This window comes from Phocoena phocoena, chromosome 7, assembly GCF_963924675.1.
Source record: "Phocoena phocoena chromosome 7, mPhoPho1.1, whole genome shotgun sequence".
NCBI classification, from domain to species: Eukaryota; Metazoa; Chordata; class Mammalia; order Artiodactyla; family Phocoenidae; genus Phocoena; species Phocoena phocoena.
This window is the reverse complement of record NC_089225.1, coordinates 41,903,631-41,922,491: the sequence shown is the minus strand read 5'-3', so window position 1 is coordinate 41,922,491 and position 18,861 is coordinate 41,903,631. Positions and strand designations below refer to the sequence as shown.

Sequence of the window (18,861 nt, the reverse complement as noted above, 5' to 3'; positions counted from 1 at the left end):
CTTTCTCAAACTCTTCCAAAAAATTGCAGAGGAAGGAATACTCCCAAACTCATTCTACGAGGCCACCATCACCCTGATTCCAAAACCAGACAAAGATACTATAAAAAAAAGAAAGTTACAGACCAATATCACTGATGAATAAAGATGCAAAAATCCTCAACAAAATGCTAGCAAACGGAATCCAACAACACACTAAAAGGATCATGCAGCATGATCAAGTGGGATTTATACCAGGGATGCAAGGATTCTTCAATATACAAAAAATCAATCAGTGTGATACACCATATTAACAAATTGGAGAATTAAAAACCATATGATCATCTCAGTAGATGCAGAAAAAGCTTTTGACAACATTCAACACCCATTTATGATAAAGACTCTCCAGAAAGAGGGCATAGAGGGAACCTACCTCAACACAATAAAGGCCATATACGACAAACCCACAGCAAACATCATTCTCAATGGTGAAAAGCTGAAAGCATTTCCTCTACGATCAGGAACAAGACAAGGATGTCCACTCTTGCCACTGTTATTCAGCATAGGTTTGGAAGTCCTAGCCATGGCAATCAGAGAAGAAAAAGAAATAAAAGGAATACAAATTGGAAAAGAAGTAAAACTGTCAGTGTTTGCAGATGACATGATACTGTACATAGATAATCCTAAGGATGCCACCAGAAAACTACTAGAGGTAATTGATGAACTTGGTAAAGTTGCAGGATACAAAATTAATGCACAGAAGGACTTCTCTGGTGGTGCAGTGGTTAAGAATCTGCCTGCCAATGCAGGGGACATGGGTTCAAGCCCTGATCCAGGAAGATCCCACATGCCGCGGAGCAATTAAGCCCATGTACCACAAATACTGAGCATGCGCTCTAGAGCCTGCAAGCCACAACTACTGAACCCGCATGCCACAACTAGTGAAGCCCACGTGCCTCGAGCCCGTGCTCTGCAACAAGAGAAGCCACCACGATGAGAAGCCCACCCCCCACAGCAAAGAGTAACCCCCACTCGCCACAGCTAGAGAAACCCCATGCAAAGCAACGAAGACCCCATCGTAGCCAAATAAATAAATAAATAAATAAAAATTAATGCACAGAAATCTCTTGCATTCCTATACACTAACAACAAAAGTTCAGACAGAGAAATTAAGGAAACAATCCCATTCACCATTGCAACAAAAAGAATAAAATACCTAGGGAAACAAAAGACCTGTATGCAGGAAACTATAAGACACTAATGAAAGAAATTAAAGATGATACAAACAGATAGAGAGATATACCATGTTCTTGGATTGGAAGAATCAATATTGTGAAAATGACTATACTACCAAAAGCAATCTACAGATTCAGTGCAATCCCTATCAAATTACCAATGGCATTTTTTACAGAACTAGAACAAAAAAATCTTAAAATCTGTGTGGAGACACAAAGACCCCATATAGCCAAAGTAATCTTGAGGGAAAAAAACGGAGCTGGAGGAATCAGACTCCCTGATTTCAGACTATACTACAAAGGTTCAGTAATCAAGACAATATGGTACTGGCACAAAAACAGAAATATAGATCAATGGAACAGGATAGAAAGCCCAGAGATAAACCCACGCACCTATGGTCAACTAATCAATGACAAAGGAGGCAAGGATATACAATGGAGAAAAGACAGTCTCTTCAATAAGTGGTGCTGGGAAAACTGGACAGCTTCATGTAAAAGAATGAAATTAGAACACTCTCTAACACCATACACAAAAATAAACTCAAAATGAATTAAAGACCTAAATGTAAGACTGGACACTATAAAACTCTTAGAGGAAAACATAGGAAGAACACTCTTTGACATAAATCACAGCAAGATCTTTTTTGATCCACCTCCTAGAGTAATGGAAATAAAAACAAAAATAAACAAATGGGACGTAATGAAACTTAAAAGCTTTTGCACAGCAAAGGAAACCATAAACAAGATGAAAAGACAATCCTCAGAATGGTAGAAAATATTTGCCGACAAATCAGTGGACAAAGGATTAATCTCCAAAATATATAAACAGCTCATGCAGCTCAATATTAAAAAAAAGAAACAACCTAATCCACAAATGGGCAGAAGACCTAAAGAGACATTTCTCCAAAGAAGACATACAGATGGCCAAGAGGCACATGAAAATCTGCTCAACATAACTAATTATTAGAGAAATGCAAATCAAAACTACAATGAGGTTATCAACTCACACTAGTTAGAATGGGCATCATCAGAAAATCTACAAACAGCAAATACTGGAGAGGGTGTGGAGAAGGGAACCCTCTTGCCCTGTTGGTGGGAATGTAAATTGATACAGCCACTATGGAGAACAGTGTGGAGGTTCCTTAAAAAACTAAAAACTAGAATTACCATATGACCCAGCAATCCCACTACTGGGCATATATCCAGAGAAAGCCATAATTCAAAAAGACACATGCACCCCAATGTTCATTGTAGCACTATTTACAATAGTCACGTCATGGAAGCAACCTAAATGCCCATTGACAGACGAATGGATAAAGAAGATGTGGTACATATGTACAATGGAATGTTACTCAGCCATAAAAAGGAACAAAATTGGGTCATTTGTAGAGATATGGATGGATCTAGAGACTGTCATACAGAGTGAAGTAAGTCAGAAAGAGAAAAACAAATATCGTATATTAACACATATATGTGGAATCTAGAAAAATGGTACAGATGAACCAGTTTGCAAGGCAGAAATAGAGACACAGATGTAGAGAACAAACGTATGGACACCAAGGGGGGACAGCTGGGGTCGGGGGGGGGTGGTGGTGGTGGGATGAATTGGGAGGTTGAGATTGACATATATACACTAATATATATAAAATAGGTAACTAATAAGAACCTGCTGTATTAAATTTAATTTAAAAAATAAAAATCTTTGTTCTTATTTATATTTTCCCAATTTTAAATAATGAACATGAGTCATTTTTATAATTAGCATATATATTAAGATAAATAATACTGACATAAAATTTTCCTAGTAGCATTCCAGAAACAATGATTTCATAATATTTTTTATGAAATAACAAAAATCTTAATAATATGAAATATCGAATAATGGTTGTTTTCAAGAAGTGGTATAAGATAGTATTTTTAGTTTTGTTGAGTTATTTCATGATTTGATAAAATGAGAATTAGTGAGGTTCATCTATAATTGAAGATGTTAAATAGTGAACTGAATCGTAATGAATTCTGAACACCCAGCAGTATTGTCAGTAAAATTGTATTTATCTTTAGGGACCAGAAGAGTCAAATAACCATGTTTGCATTAGATTTAGTTTGGGAACCTTTATATCTTATTAAGGTGGAAATGACTGTTCATGATGTACACATTCTAAATTGTTTCAGAGAACGAGCACAGCTTTTGTTCCTATTGGGACCTCTGACATTTCTCTAGCCAAAGGTGTAAAGTTTATCTTAGGAAAATAAGGAGAAATATCACCAGAGGAAACTCAATTGTTTTTCCTAAAGTTAGAAATACTTTTACCTTTACATCCCCAAACATTTCTGGTAGGTTGTGTGTTTTCGTTCCTAAATCCAAGTGATAGAGAACATCTTCATCCATAGAGTCCAGGTAAGGATTTTTAACATGAACAAAACCTTTTCTGAAAAAAATAATACAAAGAAGGTGTAAAAGAATTTGGAGGGATACCACACGAAAGGGAAATATCAGTCTACACCTATGATAACCACTAGCCCAAATATTGGACAAAAACCTTCATTTAGGATTAATTGATTTGTAAGGAAGCAATGTGGTATAATAATGAATAAAAATGGCTAATATTTGTTGTGCACTTACTATGTACCAGGCATAGCGTTAAGCATGAAAATTTTACAGTGTCGTGAAAACTGCATATAATAAACACATTACCTCATTTAATCCCATGACCATTCTATTAGGTAAGTAATACTAATAATTCATAAGAAGCCAAGGCTTACAGAAGTTGAGAAACTTGTGCAAGATTACACAACCAGTAGATTACAGAACAGTCATTTCTACCCAATTCTGTCCAGCCCTGGTGGCTATTTTCTTTCTTCGAAAGAGAGGCTGTGTAACATAAGCTACTGGGCTCTGGAATCAGACTGCCTGGATTCCCCTGCCAGTTCAACTATATATATACTAATTGTGCAACCTTGGGTATATTATTTTATCCTTGTTGTTTGGCTTCCTCATCTGTAAGATTGGTATAGTGAAAATAATAACTGCTTTGCAAGATTGCCTAAGGCCTGAATGAGATAATGTTTGTAACACAGCTGATGTACAGTGAACATAGAATAACTAACTCTCATTCTTATACTTCCCAACGTGGAGGACCTGACAGGTACTAGCTTTAGAAAGACTGACATGAAAAAGTAGAGTGTGGCAAAGAATGCAATGTGTTCATCAAACCCCAATCCTTTTTCCTCCTGGGCACATTGCTAGACCACATTCCCAGCTTCTCTTGCAGTAAAGTGAGGTCATATGACTGAGTTCTGGCCATTGGAATGTGGGTGGAAGTGATGTGTCTACTTCTAGGCCTGGCTCCCAAAAAACTAGTATCTCCCTCAAATTTGTTTCTCTTCCTCTCTCTCTCAATGGATGTGCAGAGTAGACACCAGTCCTTTACTCCGTCAGCCTGTTTTGGATTGAGCAAGAAGCCACTGACATTTTAAGCAGTATTAGCCTGCTGACCAATAAGAGGTTCTTTGTTAACATACTATGAAATGATCTTTTTTCATTAGAAGATCTAAATGAGAAGTAAGTGAAGCAGGATGATGGGGTCAAAACAGAAAGCTGAGTAGGATCCTGGAGAGACTGAATGTAGGTATAATAGAAAAAGGAAGAATAAACAGGCACAGAGTTCTAAAGCAACAGGATTTAGAGCTTATAAAAAAGAAATGCTCAAGAAAAAGCATGAAGGAAAAGAAGTGAGACTAAAGAGCTTGGAGAAAGGGGAAGTGATCAAGTCAAAGACCTAATTTTAGTAATCATGCAAAACCATAAGAGTACAAAATTATTGTAATAAGGAAAGTAAGACTTAAAAACAGAAGGTAAGGTAAGAAAGAGGACACTTCAAAGTAGAAACTCTATTTTCCAGCAGCCTCCTTCCACCAGATGCCCAGAAGAGAATGTGGAGATATTACTAAGAAGCCAATGGAAAGACAAGCTTACCAGAAAGAAAGGACTACAACTAGAAGGCCTTAAAGCCATTCTTTTTCAAAAAATTCATTTTATTGTAGTATAGTTGATTTACAATGTTGTGTTAATTTCTGCTGTACAGCAAGGTAATTCATTTATACATATACATACATTCTTTTTCATATTCTTTTCCATTATGGTTTATCCCGGGATCCTGAATATAGTTCCCTGTGCTGTACAGTAGGACCTTGTTGTTTATCCATTCTATATATACTAGTTTGCATCTGCTAATCCCAAACTCATAATCCATCCCTCCCCCGTCCCCTCTCCCCATTGGCAACCACAAATCTGTTCTTTATGTCTGTGAGTCTGTTTCTGTTTCGTAGATAAGTTCATTTGTGTCATATTTTAGATTCCACATATAAGTGGTATCATATGGTAGTTGTCTTAAAGCCATTCTTGATGTCAGCCCATCACTCCATTACCCAGCACAGTTCAGTGGTTATCCGTTCGCTCCCACTCATCTTGGATGTGACATCCCAGTACCACCCTGGCCGTATCAGCCATTCTGGTGATGCCGTGGCTGCCAGCCTTCCTGCCCTTTTCCCCTACTGCATGAACACTGCCTCACACCACAGTGGATCCAGCCATCTTTACCAAGAACCATCTGGAACTTCTCTGCTCTACGGTCCTCCCATTTCCCTCCAAATACCTTAAAACATCTTAACAAAAACCTTGTATGTTTCTGTATCTCCAATGGTCCTCAACCTGACTGTGCATTAAGATCACCAAGGGGTTTCGAAGAAAACACTGTTGCTCAGGCCCCAATTAATTTAGACTCTGAAATTATTTTTTAAATCTTCCTGGATGATCTGATGTGCAGCCAAAGTTAAGAACCCCTGCTTTAGGCCTTTGTTCCTGAAACATCCTTCTCCTTGCCCTCAGTTTTTCACCTATTAGTATCCTACTCATTCTTCAAGGTCAAATTCAAATATCACCTCCTCTGTGAAGGCTTTTCCAAGTATCTTTCCTCTCTGGTCAGTATGAATTCCCCCCCACTGTGCTCCTAAAGCATTTATTTGGCATTTCATATGTTAATTTTCTGCCTTCCCAGAAAGATTTTGAATTCCCTCATGCAAGCTGTCTCATGTATCTTTTAAAATTCCTAAATATTTAAAAATTTTATTTGTTAAATTAACTGTTCAGGAAGTAGAACAGTAATACTATTAATTTCAAAAACATTTAGGACAACAGATTCTTAATTAGTTAGTGGATCATAGCTGGTTTCAAAAAGAAAGCATTCCATGATGCACTTTCCTACATCAGAAAAAGCATCAAAGCCTCAAAGCAGAAGGACACCTTCTTTCTTCTCTTGCTGAGGGGCAAGAAAATATTTACCCACTGTCCCTTGCTAGACAAAGTGTGGTCAATGAACCAGGAGCGTCAGCAGCATCGCCTGGACAGCTTGTTAGAAATGCAAAATCTCAGTCCCTACCCTAGACATACTGAATTACAATCTGAATTTTGACTAACTCTTACGTGATTCCCATGCACATTAAAGTTTGAGAAACACTGCCATACACTTTATCTTCCAGTTTCTATTATGCTTTCAGTTTTACTCTCCCAAAACTGCTTTCACTATCTGGTGAGTTTTCCTTTGGATTCCCAGCTGAATCTATGAATCATCACTCTATGAAAGAGTGTCATTCATCTACTCCAGTGAGTCAAACTCTTAACTACATATCAGAGTCACCCGTGGTGCTTAGTACTGATACCTGGGCCCAACTCCTAGAAATTCTGATTCAGTTGGTCGAGGAGTTCTGGGACTTTGTATTTTTTAAATCACTGATCTACTCCACCTCTCCTATCTTCAAGAAGAAATTCTCAGACTGGGATAACCATTCATTATATTCTCTTGTGTTAATTATAATACTCCTCTTAATTCATTCTTTAGTTTTCTTTGATGTCTGTCCCAATGTCTAATGATCTCTTGGTCCAAAAATTGGGGCAGGGAGACATCTATAGAAGATTTTTATTCCATTAGGCTCATCAAGAAGCACTTCTAAGATGATCACTCTGTCAGTGGCCAAAGGAAGGACCAATTTGGGGTATCATGCCAAATTTAACCCAGTATGAATCAGACAATTGCAATACTTCAATCTTTCCAAGATACATAATTTTTATTAAATAGACTTGCATTTACTGTTTTCTCCTCTATCTTGTTTTTCAGTTTTTCCCAAAAACATAAGCCAAAGATGCAGTTGGGAATAAAGTCTTTTAGCAAACTATGACATGCTACATAGCATGGTCAGTATTAAATATTGGTAACCAAAGTAAAGTGCTGGGTGAGCAGTCTTTCCATTTTACCATTACCTTCATTTTCATAATGTTTCCCTTTCCCTCTCCTTGGCTTCCCTGAAGAAATGAACACAGTGGGAGGCTACCTCTGTTTGGAATGGGTATGTGGAGCATTTTGTGAAATGCTGTCCTGATGGAGCCTTTAAGCCAGACATTTAGAAGGAACTTACAAAAATTCCTTAAGCCTCATGAAGATTAATGCTCTATTATGTTCTGTGAACCTGGGGCAGGAATTGGAGCTAAATTTGCAGACAGCTTTGGCAGATTTATGTCTACCCCTGAGATGAATAACCTACACGGTATTTTAGAAGTGCATTCTATGTAAAGTCCACCACAAAGCACGTGAAATCACTTCATAATAAGCTGCAACACAGTTACATCTCCCTTAGACACTGGGAGGCCCCTTTAATTATTTCTCACATACAGCCCACGGTCCTGGGATTAAAGACTGAACTCCAGGCTGAATTCCAGGCTGAACTGTGAATTCGTTCATTCATGCATGTTTTGTGTGACTTGTTTTGCCCCACTTTCTTTTTTCTTTAATTGAGATGTGATTGACATATTGCCCCACTTTTTTTTTTTTTTTGCGGTACGCAGGCCTCTCACTGTTGTGGCCTCTCCCGTTAAGGAGCATAGGCTCCGGACGCGCAGGCCCAGCAGCCATGGCTCATGGGCCCAGCCGCTCCACGACATGTGGGATCTTCTCGGACCGGGGCACGAACCCGTGTTCCCTGCATCGGCAGGCGGACTCTCAACCACTGGGCCACCAGGGAAGCCCTGCCTCACTTTCTTAGATGAGCTAACCCCTTCCAAGAACTGAGAACTGAAAATGCCATTGAGAAGAAAATTGGCATTGTTTTTATTTCATTTTGTATTCTGAACTGTGTTCCAACTATATGATCTCTAAACTTAAGAAACTTACATAACTGTAGAAATCCATCTTCTGAATATTTAATATAAAATCCAAAGAACCTCCCATTTCATCAAAACCAATAAAAGATCAAAATTACTCACCCAACATATGTATTCCTCTCAGATCTCATGGATGTATTGGAAGCAGGAAAACTCGAAGTCATACTTTGTATTATGAGGATAGTCACTCTTAAGTTGATATCAGGAAAGAAAAATATTGTGATTTACTATTAAATTATAGATCAAATTATGGTAGAATGACAATTTAGAATGCCACTCTCCCTTAAAACTTGTTTTCTTCCGAAATTGCTAATGGAACTTTTCCCTTAGCATTCTAAACTCCCTCACTAATTCAAAAATATTCTCCCTGACATGGCCTTTTAAACTACAGCCCAGCTCTCAGAGCAACACTTCCCCAAGAAGATAGGTTCCCTTTGAAGGTGTGGCATCCTACCTCTTTAATAGGATAGGTTGGTTAGCTTGTTAACTGTTGACCAACACACCTTTCCCTTACATCTGGCCTTGGTCCAGCATGGGTCTGGGGTAACACACAGACTTATTTACTTTTAGACAACTGTATATGGTTGCAAGTCCTCCATTGATTTCCGTAACAAATCCACCAGGTTGTCTCAGAATGTGTCCAGTACACGTGAGAACTTTCAGTTCCCAAACATTTCATTTTCTCACCTCATCCTACCTCTCATCAACTTGTTTTCATTCTTTGTGATCACAAGTGAGAAAAACACACAAAGTCAGGACCTCAGAACACTCCTTCATCTGAACTTTGCCCATTCAAATTCACACAGAAGTTCTGATAATTAAACAAAGCCTGTTTCCCAGGACCTCTTTATTTAGCTAAACCTGAGGCTGCCTGTAAAATCCAATGAAGCAGCTGTCCGAAGTCAACACAGGTAGAATAACAAAATATAGACTAGTGTTTTCAGAAAACAGGGTACCTCTGTTAAGAAATCCATGAATTTACTATGTTTGCTGCTGCTTCTCACTTTATACTTCTGGGGACAGAAAATCTAAAAGACTTTAGAGGAACTTTATCCTGTTTCCCTTTTGGCTCAGCTCTGATGGCAATCAGCTGAAGTTCTATGATGGTGAGAGCATTAGGAATATTAGTCTCATGACTTTCAAGCACATCAGAGCTTAAAATGTCCATAAATGCCCAAACAGCAGCAGATACAAGGCATTTCATAACGTGCATGGATTTCTCTGTAAGAATGTGTGTAACAGTGAAGAATCAAATGCCCATATCTTACTAGGGAGCTCCATCTTAAGAAATACTCCTCTTCCTGGTGATAGTCGTTGTAGACAGACCCCTCGAATTCCATGCTGGCCTCCTTTGGTCCATCGTGGTCAGCTAGCAAAGTTTACAGGTTGAGAAGGAAAGAGAATAAGTAGGGAACCAGTGTAGCAGCCTAAATCTTGCCACTGCCACCACCAAATGGACATTTGTCACTTTGCCCTAGGCATCCAAAAATCGCCAAGGAAACTGATCTTGGTGAAGGTAATGACAACTTTGAGGCAAAATGAGCCTGCACATGTGTGTTGCTTGTAACTTGGGATGGTAGTTCCTGTTTGTAGTTTATAATAATACATATTTTCTCTGACCTCATGACCCACCTCAGAGCGGTGTACCTGCTGCTCTTTCCCAACGCCCACTGAGAGTTTTCAGACTCAGCATGCCCACTTACCACTGCTGGGGCCTTCCCACTTGTATTTGGTATTCCATGCTCTATCTCTCAATTTATTGTTGGGTATAATGAGGACGAACCCCACCCAATTCCAGTCTGGCATTTACCTCTGGATCTGACAGGTGAAAATATTAGCTAATTAGATAAGTGCTAGATGATTAATTACTCCAGCAAATTAATTAGACTAATTAACCTGTTGGTTTCCAATACAAAGTCTGTCAGCCAATGATCTTTTTTTTTTAATTGAAGTATAGTTGATTTACAATGTTGTGTTAGTTTCTGGTGTACAGTAAAGCAATTCAGTTACACATATATATGTATATATTTATATTCTTTCTCATATTCTCTTGGGTTATGGTTTATTACAAGGTTCCTTGTGCTGTACAGTAAGACTTTGTTGTCTATCTATTTTATATACAGTAGTTTGTATCCGCTAATCCCAAACTCCTAATTTATCCTTTCCCACCCCCTTTCTGCTGGGATAACCGTAAGTTTGTTTTCTGTGTCTGTCAGCCAATGATCTTCATCACTGACAGTGCCAGGTAATGCCAGCAAAGATTTATGGACCCCATATAACAGCTCCCCAGGACTTTATGTAAGTGGTCATCATCTGGGTGAAATGCAGAATAGTCTTGTACAATCTATGAAAGCAGAGTATTAATTCATGTTTTCTGAGTAGTCTTCTTTTTCCTAGTTTTCAGTCTTTTTAAGACTCAATCCTACTCTTATGATAGATTGTTCCTCGATAATTTTTTTTAATTATCCATATTGCAAAAGGCTAGTCACCTGAACAGAATGGGAAAAGTTTTCATTTTTAGAAAGCATGCACAAGGCAAACTCACGCCATCACTGGGCATTTTGTGAACAAAGGGCACGTGCCAGGAAGAGCCCATGACTCAGCAGCACAGCTTTGAGATTAGCAGAGGCTGTATCAATTCCACCAGATCCATGCTCCACAGTGTCTGGCCTGGGGCAAAACATTTCACTTCCCACTGTCGTCCTCCATTGTGCCAGCAATTTCTTATTCTCGCTCTCATGAATATTTTCTCTCTGCTTTAATTTTGCCCCTGAACCTCTAATGTTGGAGAAGAGAAATCAGAATCCTGGCGTGCAACTGGGTAGCATTTGGCTGTCTCCCCAGTTGACACATTTTCTGCTGAATCTGTGCTGTTTACTCATGTAGACTTAGGACCATACCCTCCCCCTAAAACAGTGCTCCTATCACGCTGGGGAGGGACATAACTAGGAATTTGGGGCTCTTAGAACCTTGCTGTAAAGCCTGGGTATCTACCGAGTATCAGACACTGAGCCAAATTCTTTTTTTCTTTTTTTTAATAGATTATTTATTCATTCATCCATTCATTTATTTATTTTTGGCTGTGTCAGGTTTTTGTTGCTGCAAGCGGGGGTACTCTTTGTTGCAGTGTATGGGCTTCTCATTGTGGTGGCTTCTTGTTGCGGAGCACGGACTCTAGGCGCGCAGGCTTCAGTAGTTGTGGCTCGCAGGCTCTAGAGCTCAGTCTCAGTAGTTGTGGTGCAGGGACTTAGTTGCTCCGCGGCATGTGGGATCTTCCCGGACCAGGGCTCTAACCCATGTCCCCTGCATTGGCAGGCAGATTCTTAACCACTGTGCCACCAGGGAAGTCCCCACTGAGCCAAATTCTGAGAACACAAAGAGGATGAAATGGATGGGTGTCTTCCCTAAAGGAATTTACACTCTAGTGGGGAAGAGAGAGGGGTGGTAAATATGACGGGTGCTTTGAGAACTCAAAGGAGAGGTCCTGAATCCAGGCCGGAGGAAGGCGGGGTGGGGCGTTTCTAGGAGGATGTGATGCCTAGGCTGAGTCCTGAAGAAAGATGAGGTCCCCAAAAATATTGCTGAAGGTGGAGGTGGGGTGAATATGAGAAGCCTGTGCTCCCTGCCCATGGAACAGTGTGCAAAATGCACAGAAGTGACAGAAAAAGCATCACATTGAGAGATTAGTAACACTGTGTGGCTTTACTTCTGTGTATTTGCACCAGAACATCTCAGACAGGGCCTTTGGTGGCTTTCAGTTTTTGAGATTCTGGTATTTTGAAAAATAGAGAAAGGCCAAAACAGACTTACAGTAATTGTAATATATTTTAAATGTTGACATTGAATGAACTGGCATCTTAACTCTTTTAATAAATGATAGTCAAGTTGTGCTATTCACAAGATATTGCAGAGCTATTAAAACATTTCTTAATTCATCGCACACTATAAGTTTAATGGAACACAGTTTAAGAGTACCTTATGTTCTTCCCTTTCTTTCAGTGTAATCAGTGAATTATGGGTATATGCATATAAAGTCTAATTTTAGACCGAAGGCCCCCCTGGACCCACGGGGCTGGGCCTGCCTCCCAGAGGCCATGCTGTGGTGCCCTGTTCCTTCCTCCCAGACAGTCCCTTCTGCCGTGGCCCAGAATCTCTGCTCTTAGGGAGCCTCTCCACGAGGTACCCATTGAAGATCACATCCATCCACCTGAGGCTGCAGCAAGCACCCTCGCCCAAGAAACAATCTCACATACACACACACACACACACACACACAAACACACACACACACACACACACCAGCACCAACCTCACAGCCTGGTGGAGATAGGGGTGAGAATTCACAGCAAAGTCCCCACATGCACTCCCTTCTTTTTTCCCTCTTTCTGTGCAGGTCTCTCAGGGTGGGGATGGGGTAACAAAGAGTCCCTACCTCTGCCACAGCAGACCCCCAGCTCCACCATATGGCCCATATAGCACCATCGATGGCTTGAAAGAGCTCAAGAATGACTTGTTATCCATTCAGATGCTAAGCAGTTTTCTTCTTTTATTCATTCAGCAAATATTTACTGAGTATACACTCTGCTCCAAGAAGTCTAGGAAGTGCTGGAGATAACGGTGTGAGTAGGACAGTTCTGGCTTCTGTGATTTCTTCCACTCCAAGAAGTCTAGGAAGTGCTGGAGATGAGATAACGGTGTGAGTAGGACAGTTCTGGCTTCTGTGATTTCTTCCACTCCAAGAAGTCTAGGAAGTGCTGGAGATGAGATAACGGTGTGAGTAGGACAGTTCTGGCTTCTGTGATTTCTTCCACTCCAAGAAGTCTAGGAAGTGCTGGAGATAACGGTGTGAGTAGGACAGTTCTGGCTTCTGTGATTTCTTCCACTCCAAGAAGTCTAGGAAGTGCTGGAGATAACGGTGTGAGTAGGACAGTTCTGGCTTCTGTGATTTCTTCCACAAACAGATTGACATTCCATGAATAGAGAAGATGCAAGTCATCACCTGTCTCATACTACCTTTCGATAGTTTGTAACACATGTATTAAGTGTATCTGCATCATTCTGTTCTTTAGACCTAATAACTAAAACTTACTGAATCTTTGGCTCTTTCCTTAGGTGTTTACTTTCTTTTTTTTCGGTACGCAGGCCTCTCACTGTTGTGGCCTCTCCCGTTGCGGAGCACAGGCTCCGGACGCGCAGGCTCACGGGCCCAGCTGCTCCGCGGCATGTGGGATCTTCCCGGACCGGGGCACGAACCCGCATCCCCTGCATTGGCAGGCGGACTCCCAACCACTGCACCACCAGGGAAGCCCATGTGTTTACTTTCTAATACATAGATTGTAATTGCCTCAAATCTTTTTTGGAAGAAAGGAGGTATTAAAAAACACACAACTGTTTCCTTTATAGTGTAGATGTGTTGCCGCTTGATATTTTCACACATATATGCAAAGAAAATGTACCTTATTTTCTATTAGCCATGCAGTCTTTCTCACGGTGCCCACTGTCCTAGAAGCTGGGGCAGAAGGTAGTGATTTTAAACTTGCCAGTCAACGGCGTCTTCACATCTTTGGTTACATCGTCTCATTTATATGACCTGTTCTGTTTGAGAGGCACGCTCTGTCTTTTCGATTTCCTGCCCCTGTCCACTGCTCCTATGTGAAATGACGCCTACTGAATGGAGTGGGTGGGAGGGACTTACTGGATTTCTTGGCAGTGAGGAAGAGGAGGGCTCCCGGAGCCATGAGCTCAGTTCCTTGTCCTTTGGCAGGTGGCAGGTCAGGCAGTCTCCACTGTGTCCTTGTGAGGAATCTGTAGCTACTTGGGTTGGTCTGTGAGTCCCTGAATGAGGCCACTGAGATGCAGCCAGTCCCATCTCATGCTAATGGAACATCATGCAGTCATCTCTGATGTCTGTGGCCTACTATTTGTCTCCAACCCCAAAGCCCCCTTCCCTTGTGGCCTCTCTGTTCAGGCCTCTGGCCTCTGACGGCCCACTAGCATCCAAGAACTTCTATGTCCCTCGAGAGAGACTCAAGAACTTTCAGGACCCTGCCTGCCAGACCTAGGCTTGGGGAGCCACTGGTGTCTCTGGCTGTCTCTCCCGATTCTTCTCTCCCCACCATGGCTGCATTAATTCCCTCACCCCATGGTGGATGTGGGCCCAGGCTGAATGCGGAACTTCTCCTAGAGACTTGCAACCTCCCCTAGGCAACATCAAAGGATGCAGGCCTCTGGCTCCGATGTTCTCAGGCTGACCTGTGCTTAGTTGGATATTTATATAGTACTCTCTCCCTTGAATTTCATCCCCACGGGTGGATGGTCACCAAGGACCCTTGTCTAACCTTCTTGCCCCACTTCTCCTACCCGCTCATTCCCATAACTAGAAAGTAATGTCCTCTTCGGACCTTTTCTCCCTGTCTGATGTGAAATACCCCTGTATACTGAATTGCCCCTGACTTGTAGCAATCTCCGTGTTCAAGATTAGCAGACCTAGTTTTCAGTATGTTAATAGAAACATAAACATTTTTCAAATCCTTGTTTTTTTTCACATTGCCTGACTAGGGACTCAAAACTCCTATTCAAAGCATCAGAATTCCCTACTCCATAGATGAACAACAAGGTCCTACTGTATAGCACAGGGAACTATATTCAATATTTGTAATAAACTATAATGGAAGAGAATCTGAAAAAGAATATATATTCATATATATGTGTATATAACTGAATCACTTTGCTGTATGCCAGAAACTAACACATTGTAAATCTACTATACTTCAATTTAAAAAATGAAAAAAAAAACAAAACAAAACAGAATTTCCAACTCCCATCCCCTGGCAGATAGGTAGGAAAATGGACTATGAAAATGGCCATGTACAAAAAAGGAAAAAGGAGCTTAGTAATATGTTTCAAAAGTACTATCTCCATTATGATTTTTTTTTTTTTTTCTTTTTGCGGTACGCAGGCCTCTCACTGTTGTGGCCTCTCCGGTCGCGGAGCACAGGCTCCGCGGCATGTGGGATCTTCCCGGACCGGAGCGCAAACCCGTGTCCCCTGCATCGGCAGGCAAGTCCTTCAAATGGAAAGGACTTAACTTACAACTGCCCTGCTTGCTTTGGTGGCCTTTCTTACTGGGAATACAACTCCCACAGTGTGATGAAAGCTTACATTTCCTGTTCCCCAATGGCTGATCTTAAAACCAACACCAGTGCCTCAGTGATTTAATAGCCACTCTGAGAAGCCAGCAAAGGTCAGCAGTACACCCCGAGTGGCTTGATCAACAGAGGCGCTTAAGACTGAAACCACTTGACTTCTGAATATACTTGACTTCAATTTTTAGAATGTTTTTGTTCTTAATGATGTTAGAGAAAAGGAAACGTGAGACAGAATACCAAACAAAATTCAAGAAAAGCTCTTTTATTGGAAATGAAGCATGATAGTTTGAATCAATAGCAGACAGGAATAAAGTTTAAATGCTTTCTCTAAGTTCAAAATAATCACTCTTGACTCAGAATGGAAATCTGAGGACAAGGAAAAATAATGCAAAGAATAAGAAGCAGAATGTCTGTAACAATAGTGATTAATTCAGCATTATGCCAGGCCAGACTCTGGACTATCTCTTTCAGTCCTCACAACAAGCCTCTGAAATGGGTCTTATTATTTTTCCAATTTTCAGATGAGGCAGTTGAAGCCCAGAGAGGTTAAATGAGGTGCCTAAGATCCTACAATAAGTAACCTGAGACTGGAATTCACACCTAGGTCTGCCCAACTACAGAGCTGTGAAAACTCTTTCTATTTCACCAGTTTTTAAATTTTGGTGTCCTTTAAAGAAGACAAGCGTCCAAGGAGAATGGCATCAACAAGAGAAGGGAATTTGATGTGCATCTTAAAGGTGGTGTAGGACTGGGATGTGAAGAGCATCTCTGCAATACCTTACCGTGCTGGTCTGAAGGGTTGTTGATTTCATGCATTTCCGGGAAAGGAAGGCATAGCTAAGCCATAGCTGGTGTGAGCTCTGTGGAAAACGCTGAAGTGAAATAGCCCTAGTAAAATGGTAGCCCAGTCCTAACGCAGATTTTAAAAATCATCTCACTGCCAAAATTTAAGTTGACCTTTAAAATGTGCCTCAAACACACTTTAACTTACAGTTTAGCTCATCTCAGGCTTACTACTTCCCATGGTTTTACCCCCAAAGCTGAGTCCAGTTCAACACCCTGCCTGCAGCAAGTTCTGTCTGCTCCTGAGCTGTCCCTGAAAAGGGAATTAAAAGGCACAGAGCTGAGAGACTCCTAATCATTCCAATGACTTTGGACCTTGGAGATTAAAGCCCGTGTTTGTTTCTCAGCACCAGGTGAAAGTGCCCCAAGTGGAAGGTGAAGAATATTTTAAATCAGACTCGCACTTGGAAGGAAGCTCTGTGAGTTTGACAAACCTCACAACATGAGAGGGGGGCTATTTTCCTTGGAACAAAAGGAAGGTTCAGTTCTAACCTCTCACAAAAAACCAAGGTTATTACTGCTGCAGCCCAAAAGGGCTCAGATGGGAAAATAATGCTAATACTTCATGGAGGTGGTGAATTCTAGGCCCAGAAAGTCATGAAATGTCAAAGCTGCCTGATTCTGATTTGGGGTTAGCTGAGGCACAGAGAGCGGCATGTTTTATGGCGCTCTGCTAACACTACTAGTTGTAATACGTTGAGTTAAACATTAATTATCTTGCTGAAGAGGTAGGAAGTCTTGAGTACATAATCATGACTACAGTTAAATTTCTATTAATGCCTCACCTTAGGAATGTCATGACTTTCCAAAAGTGTGATTCCTTTGAACACTTCACCTTAGCTTTGCATTTCATTCTCTGCTGTGATGATTGTTGGTGCTTCTCTGAATATTTTATGTTAATATTCTTTACATTTTAAATTATGAAATATTTCAAACATATAAAAATGTGCAGTTGTAACAGATGACTGTGAAGTTGCCACACACATTTTACAATTTCTAACATTTTGCCATATTTAATACAAAAAAAAATTTTTTTTTTAAATGAATCCATTAGGGCTTCCCTGGTGGCGCAGTGGTTGAGAGTCTGCCTGCCAATACAGGGGACACGGGTTCGTGTCCCGGTCTGGGAAGATCCCACATGCTGCGGAGCGGCTGGGCCCGTGAGCCATGGCCACTGAGCCTGCGCGTCCGGAGCCTGTGCTCCGCAACGGGAGAGGCCACAACAGTGAGAGGCCCACGTACAGCAAAAAAAAAAAAAAAAAAGAAAATGAATCCATTAAAACCCTCTTCTTTCTCCTTGGATTACTTTTGCTTTCTCCCCAGTGGTAACCACTACTCTGAGGTTGATGGATATCTTCCTAGGGCACGTTTCGTAACTTCTACTTGTAAGTGTATATATGTATATATGTGTGTGTATATATATATATATATATATATATGTGCTATACATGCACAGCACGGGCAGATTCAAGGTATATACATAAAACCTGCTCATGTAGTTATAATGTACTTATAAATACATACTTTAAGGTATATATATATATATATATATATATATGGCGAGAGAGAGAGAGACAGGAGAATACCATATATATTCTTTGCAGTTTCCTTTTTATAGGTTGCCTTATACCTTACATTTTTAGGTTGCTTCCAGTTTTTCCCAGTGAGCATCCTTATATATATATATATATCCTTGTGTATGCAATGAGAGTTTCTCTAACGTCTGGACATATATTTGCACGTATTCAATTTTACTAGGTATTATTACACTGCCTTACAAGGTACCAGGTTATACGTATGCCAACAGTGTATAACATGCCTTATTTTCCCATATCCTTGGCAATAAATCTTGTGTTATTAGCTGTTTAATTCTTTTGACAACGTGATGGTCATAAAATGGTATCTCTTTGCTTCATTTTACATTTCCCTGATTATTAGGAAGGTCAAGCATTTTTTGAGTTAAATACATTTACAAATATTTTGATTACTGATGTATTTTTATTCATTTCTTCTATCTTATTTTGTGTTTCTAATTATATAGAGAGATGTAGAGAGCACTTCTTTTCACTTCTTTCCTGCCTTCTATAGAATGATTAGGTTCTCTGTAGACTCCATATCCCTCTGTTGATTTTGAAGTTATATATACTATTTCTGTTCTTCTAATAGTTACCCTTACATTTTAACAAGCATGCTTGACTTAACAAAATTTATGGTTAATTAATGCCTTGACTCTTCTCCCGAATAACACAAGAAACTTGGAATCTTTAACTCTAGCTATTACTTCATGTTTTCCATGTGAAGCAGCTTAATCTACCCTGTTTTCAGGTCCCCCCACCCCCATTAGTCATTATTATGGCTATTGTGGTATTTTCAGTTAATAATAATTTCCATTATCCACATCTGCCAATGTCTTTGATCATTGTTGCTTCTCATATCTTACTCCTTC

At 40.3% G+C, this 18,861-nt stretch overlaps 1 protein-coding gene across 1 annotated transcript in view; it reads right to left on the bottom strand.

Annotated features, from left to right (window-relative positions):
- The window catches only part of UPP2 (uridine phosphorylase 2), a 42,563-nt gene extending 33,969 nt beyond the window's left edge, over positions 1–8,594 (bottom strand). Inside the window, exons 1-2 of the mRNA XM_065881023.1 lie at positions 8,527–8,594; positions 3,523–3,640 (exon numbers count right to left, since the gene is read on the bottom strand). Of these exons, the coding sequence (XP_065737095.1) occupies positions 3,523–3,640; positions 8,527–8,588 (180 nt within the window). The 5' untranslated portion in view covers positions 8,589–8,594. The remainder of the gene's footprint in view (positions 1–3,522; positions 3,641–8,526) is intronic.
- Between the last annotated feature and the right edge of the window lie 10,267 nt (positions 8,595–18,861).